Raw genomic sequence first — 13,907 nt, 5'->3', positions numbered from 1 at the left:
CCCTCCCTGACTGCACTCCCTGCTTCACCTCATCCATTGAAAAAATAAATCACCGGCAAAACTCTTCTCTAACCTCTCCTGAAGAGCGCAGTCCTCAACCAAGACATTGGCCGAACCATGGACCCTTTGGAAATGTGCCACCAAGAGATTTGCCTTCTCCCGATCCCCGACTACTGTACAGTCCCCCACACTAAGTATTGGTATCTTGTGCTGCGGATCAAGCCCCACAAAGAACGCACAGGTGTCCGAGGCCCTAAGCTGTCACAAAAGGCCCTCCAGCTATCTGTATTCGCTGGCCTCACCACCCTTCAAGCTACCACCCTCAGCCTCTTATAGACCACAGCGATGGCCTCCACAGGGTGTCTTTTGAGAATCCGAAAGGCCCTATTCCTAACCCAGATGGCTTCACTACAGGCCTTGGTCCACCACGGGACCATAGACTGACCCGCAGGATCCCACTTTCTAGGAATTAGAGCCTCTGCCACAGACCAAACACTCAGCAATAGCAGCATACCAAGCATCCACATCCCCAGCCCTCCTCACCCGACAGATCGTGTCCTCCAAACCTTGCGTAAACAAGGACCAACCCCAACACCAGGAAATCAGGCTCCACCAACCTCCCAAAGTTGCTCAGCACCGGAAAATGATCACTCCCGATAGCGAGGTGACTCAAGACCTCCCACCCACAAGCCATGGCAGCCAAATCAGCTGAAACCAAAGTCAGATCCAATTCCTGCCCATATCTGAAAGACAGGGGCTATGATGTGTCTAATGGGGATCACACATCAAAATCGATCACTATGACAAGTGGGGTCCCCCAAGGCTCAATGCTAGGACCACTACTCTTCAATCTTTGTGTGGCAGAGTGGAGTAAACTGCTCCACCTACTCACACTTTCCCTTGGTTAGGGAGCCAGCCAATCAGGGCTCTGGTGGCTACCTTTAAAAAAAGGTTCACCAGGGCAGGTGGCACCTTTCTGATTGCTGCCACTCCCTCAGGCACAAGCCATGGATGAGTTGGTCCCTTGGAGCCACTGGTGAACAGTTTTAATGGCCATTGGGGCCACACTGCAGGCCAGGACGGCGTTGGGGCGCCGACGGAGTGTCCAGCTCCACAGAGTACTCTGGGAGGGAGGAACTGTTATGCTGGACTTCTCTTGTTGTTTTTAATCCTTTTCTATGTGTTAATTTGTTAGTGTTTTATTTGCAGCCGAGGCTCTCAGACAATGTGGTGGTCTCTTTGCGGCGGTGGCATCTCCAATCTTTTTGTGTGTCTTTTGGTTTGCAGCACCATGTGTGTGTGAACACAGCAGGTGATATGGTGGTGGGTGGAGTTGCCACTGGCCTGTGGGGGTCTCCCACCCCACTGGTAAGCCTCGGCTATGGGCTTTTATTTTAGATCAGTCTTAAACTGATTTTAGTTCATTGTTTTTATTGTAATAAATTATTATTTCAAAGCGCTGAAAACTGCTTGTAACTTCCTGGGCAAAACAGAATTTGCGTGACCTGTTGAATTCCTTGGGTGCAATTCCCAAGGTGGCGTTGTTGGTTTTTAATTTTACTGGCTGAACTGCAGCCATTCAGTTGTCTCCACCTTTCCACATTTGCATGCTCCTCTGGGTCAGTACATACTTATTAACAACATAGCCTATATGCCGATGACACCCAGATCTATTGTCCGCTGGACTCACTCTGTCAGTGCCTAGAGCAAGTAAACGACTGGATGCAGTCAAACTTCCTTCAACTAAACAAAGATGAGACTGAAGTTGTTGTTTTTGGCAACAAGAGGGGTAGAATGGATGTTATTGCTCAGCTAGACTCCAGTGGAATAAAGACAAAAACCCAGGTTAGAAATCTTGGTGTTATCATTGACTCCGACCTGAGCTTCACTGGATATATCTCACCTGACTCACCAGACTCACCTGGGAGTCCGGGTGATCGAATCCCACCTGGGCCCCCGTGACTCCACACTGCCACACATGGTTGAAAAGCAATGTCTGACTTTCATTGGTTAAATTTCATAGAATTCTCTTTATTATTGGTCAGATCCAAGTTTTTTTTTCTGTGACCATTGTGGGGTTTTCTTTTATTGACCGAAGGGTACCAACAGTGTTGTTCACATCTGTATGTCTCTTCCAGTTCTGCTCTGTCCTCTGGTGGACATCAGCTGAACTTGTTCTTTCTGACTCTGATGGTCCTCCTGCAGGTTTGTCTTTCCCACTCCACCCTGCTGATGAAGTGTGCTTTCACTGACAGCCCGTTCTGCACTGCAGATGAAACTTATCTCCTGAAGCGGCTGCTGGTTCTCTCCCAGCACCCCTTTCTGAGCATACCTGAGAAGCTCTTCTACATGGACGGCATTCTGCATTTCCCAGAAAACCGTCCAATCAGCTGCAGCGACAGTGACGAGGCCCTCCCAGTGCTGCTGTCTCCACAGCTGGCTTCCACCCTGCTGCTCGCCGTGTTCAACGACAGCGCCACCCTGCTGGCTCAGCTCCACCTGCAGTCTCTGGTCTTTCTGGAGGAGGGAGAGGAGAGGGGGCTGTTCTACCTGTACGACCACCTGACTTCTATGCTGAACATCGTGGAGAGTGGAAGCAGCAGAGAGATAGTTGTGACCTTTTCCGGAGCTGCTTTCCTCTTCCTGTTGTACTTCAGCCAGGTGCACAGTTACCGCTGGGACCTGAGTGAGCAGCTGTGTCAGCTCTACCTGCAGCACACTTGGCTGGCTCCTCATCTCATCAACCTGTCTAACCAGACCCAAGAGCAACTCCCAGAGTGTACCTGGGCTCTAGGGCTCCAGAGAGGCTCCCAGAAGGGGATCACCAAAGCTCCGCTGGGCCAGCTGTCCCTGCAGGACTTCAGCTGGCATCTTAAAGTTCTGACTTGTGTGGCAGAAGGAGGGATATGTCAGCGCTGCAGCCAGGGCTTCCTGTCCAGTGTTATCACCCCCTCCCCGCTGGGTGTGGGTGGGGACTGGCGTCTGGGGAACAGCTTTCTGGGAGTCTGCCGCCGTGTGCTCTTCCACCCAACTCTTGACGATCTGCTCCTCCCTCTAGCAGACATTCTGCAGCATCTGGCCTGTTGTTATGGAGACACGGACATCCAGGACCACGCCCGCCTTTATGACACCCTCCTGACCGAAGTGTCCCAGAAGCTGCAGATAATGGACAGCAGGTGAAGAAACGAACCCTGGCTGAGAGTGAAGAACTGACAGGTGCACTAACTGTCCACCAGACGGAGACCGCAGTCCTCCATCTCACCCTGGTTCCTTCTGAGAGACCAGGAGAAAGTGGAGTTGCATGAGAAGGATGCAGAGGATGTGACTGAGGCTCTGGAGACTTACAGCTCTGTTTGGTGAGCCTGGCCTTATGCCAGACGTCACACTGCAGTATCAGCTGGTCCACATGCAGGATCAAGACCCTCGCTTTGAGCAGTTGTTCAATATCCGCCTCCACTTTGTCCTCACTGATGACTATTATGAACAGCTGCAAGACATCAATGTCCCATGTGTCTTCAAAGGGAGACCCCCAGCTGTGGTGCAGCTGAGACTGAAGCCCCGGCAGCCATGACCAACCACCAGCGCCATCTTCACTACCCAGGCACACCCCTCAGCCTGATGTCCATGTGGCATTCCAGCAGTCCTTCCTGCCTGTCCCCACTCCCGTCCTGGTCTGGAGAAGCGTGGCTGCAGCAGTTTGAAAGGCTGTGGGAGGAAATCAGCTGTGCTGTCAGCCTGTTCTGCTGCCAGCTGCAGGAGGTGCTGGTAGGAAACACTTTTGTCCCTTCCTCGTCTCACATCCAGCTAATGAGGACGAGTTCAGGGTGCTCTTCTTCCTTCCACCGCAGTCCCACCTGCTGCTGAAGGTCCGGTCTGAGGTGGACGCCGTGCACTTCAGCATCCCCTCTGCCAGCTTCTTCCTCTCATATATTCATACCTGCTAACAGTCACATCATCTCAGGACGCCACTAGCTGACCAAACTTTCAACATCCACAAGCTGCTTGTGTGAAAGCAACATGCCAAAGTCAGATGATGTCAAATCAATTTATTGCACTTTAATGAACTTTATTTGAAACTAAAATGTGAAATAAGACATTTGACTTTCATTTCCTGGATCTGACAATATTTGGGCATTTTAAAAATGGATGAGTGGACAGGAGTCGGACCAGGATGGGGATGTCAGAAGTCAGTGTTTTAGTGGAAGTCAGAGGTAAAACAGCCTGCCTTCAGGAGCCCTTACTCCATAAGGCTTCTGAAGTTGGGTCCTGTGTGCAGTGGTAAGGCCATTTGCTCGCTCAGAAGTTTGTCCATGATGGCGATCTCAGCATCCCTCTTCTCCACCTCGTCTGCGGGCGTCCAGGACATGTCGTGTTGGAGTTTAAATGCACCAAGAAAGGGATGAGGGCAGCTTGGTCCCCATTCCTTCAGAGAGGAGAGGAGAAATGGGTCAGAACAAAGCATGCCATTATCATCAGCTTCCTGTGATGGGAAAACTTGGTTAGGGTAACAAACAACATCACTGTTAAGACTGATAACCGATATTTGCTGACATTATTGCTTCTAAAAATCATACGATTTTGTATAGAATGAAAATTATTAAGGCTGAATTTACATTATTATGTACACAAAACACACGTTTACGGTTCTGAGATGATTTCATTCACTGTTCACATGACTAAACAATTACACGTCACCCCCCTCACGCTCTGAAACAGGCAAACAAATGGAGATGAGGTGGAAAAAATATCGGTTATTAATATCGACCCGGTTTTATTTATCGAACCAATACCGATATGTTAAAAAATGACTAACATCGTCCGATACCGATGCTGATTATTGTCCATCCCTAGTTTAACTTCACATTATTTCCATCAAACCCATGGACCTGAACTTGCCACTGGAGGCCAACATCACAGGCAAGCTGAGTGTCACTTTAAAAATCTATCTTCATTGAGGGAATTCTCCTGAAAGCAAGTTAGATAATCAGGGCCTGTTCATACAGGCTGACGTTACCTTAGGGGAGATGATGGAAAAGTATTCCTGTCCAGAAGGCCGCTGGTACAGGTAATACCTGTTACCTGGCTTCTTCACGATATTGCAGGCAGCGTGGTGGAGGTCAGCATCTCTTTTGGCGTCCGCTAACACCTGGAAGAAATAACCCGCATTAAAGCAACGTATGTGAGTGTTTCAGTCACAACACTGCTCTCTAAAAGGCGGATCTGGGTCTGTACCTTTCTGGCTTGCTCCTGCAGATACCTGATCTGGTCTGCAATCACCACCAGCTTGTTGCAAGCATTGGCTTTTATATAATCATCTCCCTAGGAAACAGTTGTTATTGCTTAGTTATTATATTTTCATGCTGATAAACACACACACACACACACACCTTCTGTACTTGCTGAGCCAGGGCCACCAGATCCATGGGGTCTCCCACCCGGTTAGTCTGATAGGAGCTGACCAGTTCAACCCCACTGGGAGCCGGGCTACTCTCCACCAGTTTCACTGCAACACACACAAACACACACTCGATGATAAACAGATCTGGGTCACATAACTGGGTCCTTACTAACCCACCTGTTAAATTACCTGTGGTAATTTTGTCGGGTTGGTTCGTTAAACTATTCTTCAGGTCCATTTTCTCTTATATTGTTTATCCTACCAACACTTCCCACGGTTACGTTAGCTTCTCACTCAGTTTGACGTTGTGTTTTGTAACTGTCTAAAATTAGTTCCGCATTATTAACGCGGTCCTAGCTCAGCTAGCTCCGCAGCCCCATTTGTCTCGTTTAGATAAGCTAGACTAAGTAGTTCCGGATCATTTACTACGTACTTCCTTTTTGTCTCTTTCAAAATAAAATCTGTTAGGCTTTTGTCAATGTGTGAAAATCTAGATGCTAACTCACGCAGCAGTTTCGCAAGGCTTTTTCTTATCACTAACTAAAGCATGAGCTGAGTCAGCGGACTTCTGACCCCTCGGCTGCTTCATGCACAGCAGTTATTTTGGCAGCGAAAATGTTACTAGTCATCTTCACCCTTTATTTTTTTCTCGGTCAGACTGAGCAGGTTTTGGATTCCTACATTGCAGCCGTGTATGAACACACGGTCATCCTGAATCCGGAGCCTCGCACGCCCTTGTCCCGCCACGACGCCCTTCGACACATGCAAAGAAATCTGGATGTGTACGAGGAGCAGGCTGCCCTGGCTGCCCAGCAGGTAGGCCGGATCAGGGGCGGATTTAGGAGTGAGATCCGGGGCTTAGCCCGATGAGTGGTGGTATTTTTAACATGCTGTGCAAAAAATGGTTGTGTTTATTATACATTTCAACTTTGGGTTTCCTGAGGGTTGAACGCCTTCTTCAAATCAACAAAATACACGTAGATTGGTTGGGCAAACTCCCACACGCTTGTCCAGTGTTCCACAGCTAGGACGAAAACCACATTGTACCTCCTGAATCTGAGGTTCGACAATCCGACAGACCCTCCTCTCCAGAACCCCTGAATAGACCTTACCAGGGAGGCTCACAAGTGTGATCTCTGTAGTTGGAACACACCCTCTGATTCAATTCAATTCAAGTTTATTCATGTAGGGCCCATACACGACAAGACTCATCTCAAGGCACTTCACAATGTAAACATTGCAGGTGATCCCCCTTTTTAAACAGGGGGCCCACCACCCTGGTCTGCCAATCCAGTGGAACTTCCTGTTATCCACTCAATTTTGCAGAGCAACCCCACAAAATCCAGAGCCTTAAGGAACTCCAGGTGGATCTCATCCACCCCAGGAACCTTGCCACAGAGAAGCTTTTTGACCACCTCAGTGACCTCAGCACCAGAGATTGGAGAGCCAAACTTAAAAGTCCCCGGACTCTGCTTCCTTACTGGAAGACGTGCCGTGGGATTGAAGAGATCTTCAAAGTACTCCGCCAACCAATCCACAAGGTCCAGAGTAGAGGTCAGCAGCACACCATCCCCACTTTAAACAGTGGTGGTAGTGCACTGCTTTCCCCTTCTGAGGCGCCAGATGGTGGACCAGAATCTCCTCGAAGCCTTACGGCTTAACTGATATATATATATATATATATATATATATATATATATATATATATATATATATATATATATATCATATGATATATTGTTAGCTTCTGCACAGAACTGTGAAAACAAAACAAGTGCAGAAAACAAAACACAGGCTTTGCACCCTCGATTCGCACTTTGCACAAAGAAATTACCCACAATCCATTGTTGCCTGGGATTTTGAGATGGAGAAGCAAGTGCCCTTTCTAAAATTATGTACTTTCAAGAAAAATATAAAATATTTTATTGTGAACATATATGATTATTTTAAAAAATGAAAAAAAAAAAAAATAATAATAACACACACACACACACACATATATATATATATATATATATATATATATATATATATATACATATATACATATATACATATATATATATATATATACATATATATATATATATATATATACATATATACATATATATATATATATATATATATATATATATATATATATATATATATATATATATATATATATATATATATATATATATATATATATATGTATTAGGAATGTCTATGGAAAATCAAATCTTCAATTTCCTCTTTCGCCCAAAATGAAAGCAGTTCATTTTAAGACAATTAACAACATTTATCTAATATTTATCTGCTCTTAACCCTCTCAGGCTCAAAATAAGTTTTGATAAAAGGACAAACAACTAAGTCCTTCAGGGGTACTTCGGAGTAAAAAAATACTTAATTCTATTCAAAAATACTTTATTAATCCCAGAGGGAAATTAGAGTTTCAGTACACACAGTTCTAAGATCAAACATACATACATACATGACAAGAATTTGTAACTGTGGTCATTCGCAACCCGAGTCGCGCTACCGTAATAGATCAAGAGGGTTTATATGAGGATAGAGTCAGGAGAAGGGAAAAAAAAGGCACTTCAGAGTTACTCTCACCAGAGAGGATAGCTTTGCTATGCAAAAAAACACCTCAGACAGATATGCACACACTTTAGACATTACACAACATAAGTGTCCACTAGGTGGGGAGGTAGGGTTGGGACTCTCCTCACTTCGGTGCATGCAGCCGCATGGAGCAGCGCTTATTACCTCCGTTTGGACAGGGGAGGGAGATAATGGGTTGGAGAGCACATTGACTCCTAGATACGGTTCCACGGCCTTCACCGGTCACAGTCCCGCCCAGGCTGGGATAGGGAGAAGCATTACCATAACGATAGCAACATTCCACATTTCTTCTGAGGGGGGAGTTTTTACTTCAGCCTCACAGGCTCAAGGGCACCAGATTCAGATAAGGATTGTTTTGGGACAGAGATAATTTCCTCTCTGCCTTAGAGTTCTGTTGGTCATCAACCCCTCTGGATTCAATAATGGCGTAATTAATCTATCCCAATCCGTGCTGATCCATCAACAACTCTCTCCTTGACGGAATCCAACTTCTGTGTCAGAGCCTGAATCTCAGCCAAAGTTCCAAGCTTACGACTCATCTAGACAATTATATGAGTTTGTGAGTTCACAGCACGATGCATTCCATCCCTGAGCTCTGGGATTGAGCCAATATTCCTTGAAAGCTCGTTAATTTTCCAGTAAGCCAGGGAACGCTCAGGCCAAACAGCAGGAATCCTGACACCAAAACCACGAATATCCAGGCATCTTCAGAATCCTCTACAGGCAGTCGAGAGAGGCAGATCAAGTTCCCCTGTTTCCTGGAGTCCATGATATACCCAGCTGGCTCTGTCCCAGAGGGGCAACTGGGAGCCCCTTCTCCCGTTCTCATTGTTGAAATTTTTTTGTCAATCGCGTTGAGTGACCAGCTGACCAGATCCATTTTAAATAATTTCCAGTTTCCAGAAAAAACGCAGAAGTGCCCTGCACACAAACAGGACAAAGAGCCTTAGGATAAGAGGGAGGGAGAGGAGAAAAAAGCGTCTGTACTCTCCAAGAGCCGGAAGAATGGAGAAATCAGCTAGGTAGGTTTTAACGTTGCAAATCTGCAACGCCTTTCTCCAGAGGGTTAATGTTTGAGACTAAGATTTAACGTGGGTTGCAATGAAGGTAAATTTCATTAAAAAATCTTTTTTGACAACTTTCAAACATTTATTTATTTATTTATTTTTTTTTACAAAATTTGCATTCATTGCAGTGCCCTATGATGCCCAGTGAGTTACTTAATAAAGATTTTTTAAAACTACTTTCACAGTAGCTCATAGGGCATCCCAATATGCGTCGCATTGATGATCTCTATCACAGTTTGACAACTAGTTGACCACTTGTGCACTACTGCACACTTCCAAGTGCACTTCGCTGAGGACGAAGGCAGCAGAAAATTTTCTTCTTCAGGGGAGACTCTTGCGGCCTGTATGCAGATTACTCTGTGCAGCTGCACACTCTCTGGTGGATGTCGGTGTGACACGACGAGGTGGAATGGATGGTGCCACTAATATTAAAAGGATTAAAATAGGTTCTAAAACCAAGGCAAGCAGTGCAACCAAAAAAGCAAATAAAAAAAAAAAGGAATTTATTCCGAAGCTCGTGATGATGATGCCCAAAATGAAACTCTTAAATAAAGTCTGGCTCTGGGACTCAGGGGACTAAGCAGTCCAGTCCGGCCCTGTGTGAGCTCGACAGGGAAGTCTATGGAAAGCCAAAACCGCCGAAATACACCACTTTCCCAACCCGTCTAGTTAAGAGATGGCGAAAAAACGCCGTTTGATGTGTCAAGACGTCGTAAAATACGGCGAAAACTCTCCCAGAACGCCGTACTTGACGCCAGCCTTAACGGTCCAGTAGAACGCCGGAATAAACAACGTTTTTTTCCGGACATTGAACGCTGTTATTTACGTCACCCTAATCCCAGACGCATTCCCTGTGTGGGTGGCGTAAAAAACTGCGTTATGTACGGACATTGAACGTCGCTTTTTTCGCCGCTCTGTGACATAAAACGCTGTTTTTAACGCCACTTTGTGACAGTTTTCACGTGTTTAAAATTCAACTTTACTCTCATTTATGCAGAGCCCTCCCCATGGGTTTCTCATCCACTTAATTTAAACTCCAGTGACCCAATGAAAGAAGGGGAGGTCCTCAAGACGCCGTCCGGGGTGCGTCTCTGCCTCTAGCTGGCCCTGTCTGCCATCCTGGCTGTCTCTTGAGTTCGTCTGGTCCACGCGTTCCTCCCTTTAAAAACAAAATATGTCCTGCCTGCGTCTGTTCATTAATTGGCAGTCCAGGCAACACTCTGCCACAGGTGTAGATGATCAGGGTGATTACACAGAATGAACACACAATGTTGCACCAAACAACTAAAAACACACCAATAAAAACGTGCACATCAGAATAAAAACAAGTAAAACATGCAATATAAAATATAACATTAGTGCAACATCACCACTCTGTGACATCGGTACTACACATGACTTCAAAGCAGTTTTATTTTTAAAGCTAAAATAAAGATTCGGGGCTTTTCAGAAAACATTAAGGGCTCGAGTCCAAGTAGCCACCCCCTAACGCCGCCCCTGTGGAAGGGTTTACTGTTAGGAATAATTTTTAGCTCCGTGTGCTTTCAGATGAATCTCATCTAAAATAGAGACTACATTAAAAAGTCCTCATTAAGTTAAATATAAGAAAATTAGAGTCTGTTTGATCGACAGAAAAGTCGTGGTTAAGTCTGAACCCTTTTAAGTTTTTTTCGTCCAAGGAATTTTAAGATGATTAAAAAGATTTTAAGATGAATTTTGTGTCTTTTTTACCATTCAGGGTGCGCAGATAATTGTGTATCCTGAAGATGGGATTCATGGGTTCAACTACACTCGTTCATCCATTTCTGGCTACTTGGAGACCATTCCTGACCCCGAGGAGCGCTGGAACCCCTGCATGGAACCGGGCAGATTCAACAACACAGAGGTTAAAGGTCACACGTTTAAATCTGTTCACAGTCTGACATACAGAAGCATACGGATGAGTTTCATCATATCTCTCCCAGGTTCTGCAGAGACTGAGCTGTGTGGCCCGTCGGTACCACCTCTACCTGGTGGCAAACATGGCTGACCTCCAACCCTGTCCCCTGAAGACGGACCCGTCCTCGTCGTGTCCCTCCGATGGACACTGGCAGTTCAACACTAATGTGGTTTTCAAGTGCTGATCGCACCTTAATCAAAAACCTGCTCCAACAGTTTCCCTGTTTGACTCGAGCTTAATGAAACTCTGTGTCACACAGCTCCGAGGGCCTCCTGGTGGCCCGCTACCATAAACACAACCTCTACTTTGAGGAGGCTTTTGATCAACCCCCTCAAGCAGAAATCGCTACGTTTGATACACCTTTCGCAGGAACGTTTGGCCTCATCGTCTGCTTTGACATCCTGTTTAGAGACCCTACAGTAACCTTGGTGGAACAGGTAGAACAAACCCACCAACCTTTCCAGTGCTGTATTCCCTCTGAGCTCCTATTTCTGCTCCTCTTTCAGGGTGTGCGTCAGCTGGTCTTCCCTACGGCCTGGATGAACCAGCTCCCCCTGCTGGACTCCATCCAGTTCCAGCAGGCCTTCAGTCTGGGTGCGAATGTCAGTCTGCTGGCTGCCAACATTCGTAATGATCGACTTATCATGACAGGAAGTGGTATCTACACCCCGTTTTCTTCCACCTACCACCATGCTAGGAGAGGAGACCCAGAGGAGGGCAGGTTGCTTTTGGCCAGGGTGCCAGTCTTACACCCGCAGTGGGTGGGACAGGACTCGCCCACAGCGGATTCTGTAGACACGACTGAACCCACCTCACCATACTCTGGCGTCTGCCACAGGGAGAGCTGTGCTGATCTCCCTCCTCCTCCTGATGCTGCTGCGGTGATGATGTACGACCCGTTTCAGTTTGCCCTCCTAAATGAAACGAGGGGAAAACTCAGCGTGTGCGATGACGCCTTTTGCTGTCATCTCCAGTATGAGTGGATAGCACACGATAAAAGGAGCGAGCTCTATGCTCTGGGAGCATTTGCAGGAACCCACGTGGTGAACGGACATTATGCTCTGCAGGTACAAACCAGGAATGTTCAAAACAGATCCGTGTAGCTGCAGTCAGACGTTCACAAAAACTGGTGTGGGCTCAAATACCTGCACACCCAGTTCTATTTGGTTAAATGTCTCTTAGTAAGTTGAACCTTGACCTTGTGCTCTATAGTCATCGAGCTTCTGCTGAATATTAGAGGAAATCTGGTTTCTTGTCTTGACAGAATTTGTTTGTTTTTTTTCGATTGGTGCAACCAAAAGAGTTCACAAGCCAGTATTCCTTGTCCCAAGTCCAGAAATGGCGAGGGCTGTGTCAGGATTGGCATCTATGTAAGATCAAAGCCGAACCAAACATGCTAACAAACAGGGATTTTGTTCTGGATCGGTCAAGCTAGCAGGGGCCAGAATCCAGCATGTTTACAAGTTTCCCTGCTTCAACACACCTGGTTTTAATCAGCAGGTGATTAACAGACTCCCGCTCAACAGGTGTGCACTATATAAATAAACTGAAATGAATTACTGTAGTAGGGAAACGATTGAGGTGGAAGGTGTGTTTGTATGATTTATGGATGCGTTCACTGAGGACATGAAGTTTGTTGGTGTGAGTGTAGATAATGCAGAAGATGGGACTAAATGGAGACAGATGATTGGCTGTGGTGTCCCTGAAGGGCCCAAAGAAAGAAAATGTTCATTTCTGTTATAAACTCGGCTTTTTTGAAAAGTCCATTTTTCCTTTTGAGGCTTCGGGAAGCTTCATGTTAGTCTGATTTGTTCAATTTACCTTTGTCGTTGCGAAGTGTAGAAATGTGCTCCAACACCTGATTTGAATCAGCAGATTACCAGGCTGAACCAACCACTGACTCTGGATGGCTGGAGCAGGGAAACAGCTAAAACATGCTGGAAGCAGAGCTCCAGAACCAGGATTGGTTATTCCTGACTTGCTGGTTTTAGGTGGGACCAAAGGTCAGCTTTCTTCTTCGTTGTTCTACCCACATTATGATGCTACCGCCACCGTACTTGTTAGGCCTCAGAGATTTCTGGACATTTCCTTCAGCTCAGGGTGTCAGGCAATCTAGTGATCCTTTTTACGCTGGATAGAGAAACCAACAGCTGCAGTCGATCACGATCGTTGTAGAGATGTGGATTCTTCTTAACCTAATGTAGGTTTAAGCCAATGTGGATTGGAGGAAAAATGATTTTGTATTTAAAGTATGAAGAATAAAGAAGTTGAAATGACATCCATGACCTCAGCTGTACCTCCTGCCCACCTACAGGTGTGCGCGGTGGTCCGCTGTGCGGCGCTGGAAGCCAGCTCCTGTGGACAAGAGGTGGAGGAGGCTGAATCTAAGATGGACTTCCTGTTGGAGGCCACGTTTGACACCAGACATGTCTATCCCTCCGTTCTGGCAAGCCGTCTGGTTCTGGAGCATCCTGAGAAACTGGAGAAGGCTCCAGATGGGAGAGTGGTCATGAAACACTCCAGTGTGAGCGGAGGGCTGGTCACTGCTTGTCTGTATGGACGGATGTACCACCTGGACCAGGAATGAACTCCTACTACAGAAAATTCTTGATTCCATTCTGACCGTGGAGACCAGAAAATCAGCTGTTAGACCTTTTCTTCTAAAAACAAAACCGTTTATTCATCTGTTACTCAATCTTTACAAACATTGCACCAAGTAGCATCCAACCGGTCTCAAATTTGCATATTCCTAAAAAGGCAATATTCAGAAATATCTCTCTCTCACACACTCACACACACACACACACACACACTGCCACCAGTTCCCACCAGACATTAAATAGTTCCAGCACTGCAGAACAACCATCCTGCCCAGGCTGTTGGTGAGGAGACG

At 46.2% G+C, this 13,907-nt stretch overlaps 2 protein-coding genes and 1 pseudogene across 4 annotated transcripts; 2 read left to right on the top strand and 1 right to left on the bottom strand.

The window, feature by feature from the left end:
* Positions 1-692: 692 nt before the first annotated feature.
* Positions 693-3,976, top strand: LOC107383626 (AP-5 complex subunit beta-1-like; annotated as a pseudogene).
* A 55-nt stretch (positions 3,977-4,031) lies between these two features.
* c11h1orf50 (chromosome 11 C1orf50 homolog) lies at positions 4,032-5,849 on the bottom strand. Of its 2 annotated transcripts, none has more exons than XM_015955867.3 (5): positions 5,576-5,849; positions 5,388-5,503; positions 5,233-5,319; positions 5,015-5,146; positions 4,032-4,423 (listed from the first exon to the last, which is right to left on the bottom strand). In XM_015955867.3, the coding sequence occupies exons 1-5, from the start codon at positions 5,634-5,636 to the stop codon at positions 4,238-4,240; spliced, it is 582 nt and encodes a 193-aa protein (XP_015811353.1). In that variant the 5' UTR covers positions 5,637-5,849; the 3' UTR covers positions 4,032-4,237. The 2 variants fall into 2 exon arrangements, with proteins under 2 accessions (XP_015811353.1, XP_015811354.1); XM_015955868.3 differs by having other exon boundaries at positions 5,588-5,849.
* btd (biotinidase) lies at positions 5,785-13,812 on the top strand. Of its 2 annotated transcripts, none has more exons than XM_015955866.3 (6): positions 5,785-6,214; positions 10,814-10,960; positions 11,040-11,191; positions 11,274-11,451; positions 11,521-12,081; positions 13,329-13,812. In XM_015955866.3, exons 1-6 carry the CDS (start codon positions 6,014-6,016, stop codon positions 13,599-13,601), a joined length of 1,512 nt encoding a protein of 503 aa, XP_015811352.3. In that variant the 5' UTR covers positions 5,785-6,013; the 3' UTR covers positions 13,602-13,812. The 2 variants fall into 2 exon arrangements, with proteins under 2 accessions (XP_015811352.3, XP_070412148.1); XM_070556047.1 differs by having other exon boundaries at positions 11,521-11,903; positions 13,329-13,739.
* Positions 13,813-13,907: the final 95 nt, after the last annotated feature.

This window comes from Nothobranchius furzeri, chromosome 11, assembly GCF_043380555.1.
Source record: "Nothobranchius furzeri strain GRZ-AD chromosome 11, NfurGRZ-RIMD1, whole genome shotgun sequence".
Taxonomy (NCBI): domain Eukaryota; kingdom Metazoa; phylum Chordata; class Actinopteri; order Cyprinodontiformes; family Nothobranchiidae; genus Nothobranchius; species Nothobranchius furzeri.
This window is presented reverse-complemented; position numbering and strand designations above follow the sequence as displayed.

Excerpts from the sequence above, each read along its gene's own strand:
- c11h1orf50 (XM_015955867.3), bottom strand. The coding sequence starts at position 5,636 with ATGGACCTGAAGAATAGTTTAACGAACCAACCCGACAAAATTACCACA. Across the intron at positions 5,320-5,387 it reads TGGCTCAGCAAGTACAGAAG|GGAGATGATTATATAAAAGC; the intron begins GTGTGTGTGTGT and ends ACTGTTTCCTAG. Across the intron at positions 5,147-5,232 it reads TGCAGGAGCAAGCCAGAAAG|GTGTTAGCGGACGCCAAAAG; the intron begins GTACAGACCCAG and ends TATTTCTTCCAG.
- btd (XM_015955866.3), top strand. The coding sequence starts at position 6,014 with ATGTTACTAGTCATCTTCACCCTTTATTTTTTTCTCGGTCAGACTGAG. Across the intron at positions 6,215-10,813 it reads CTGCCCTGGCTGCCCAGCAG|GGTGCGCAGATAATTGTGTA; the intron begins GTAGGCCGGATC and ends TTTACCATTCAG. Across the intron at positions 11,452-11,520 it reads CAGTAACCTTGGTGGAACAG|GGTGTGCGTCAGCTGGTCTT; the intron begins GTAGAACAAACC and ends CTCCTCTTTCAG.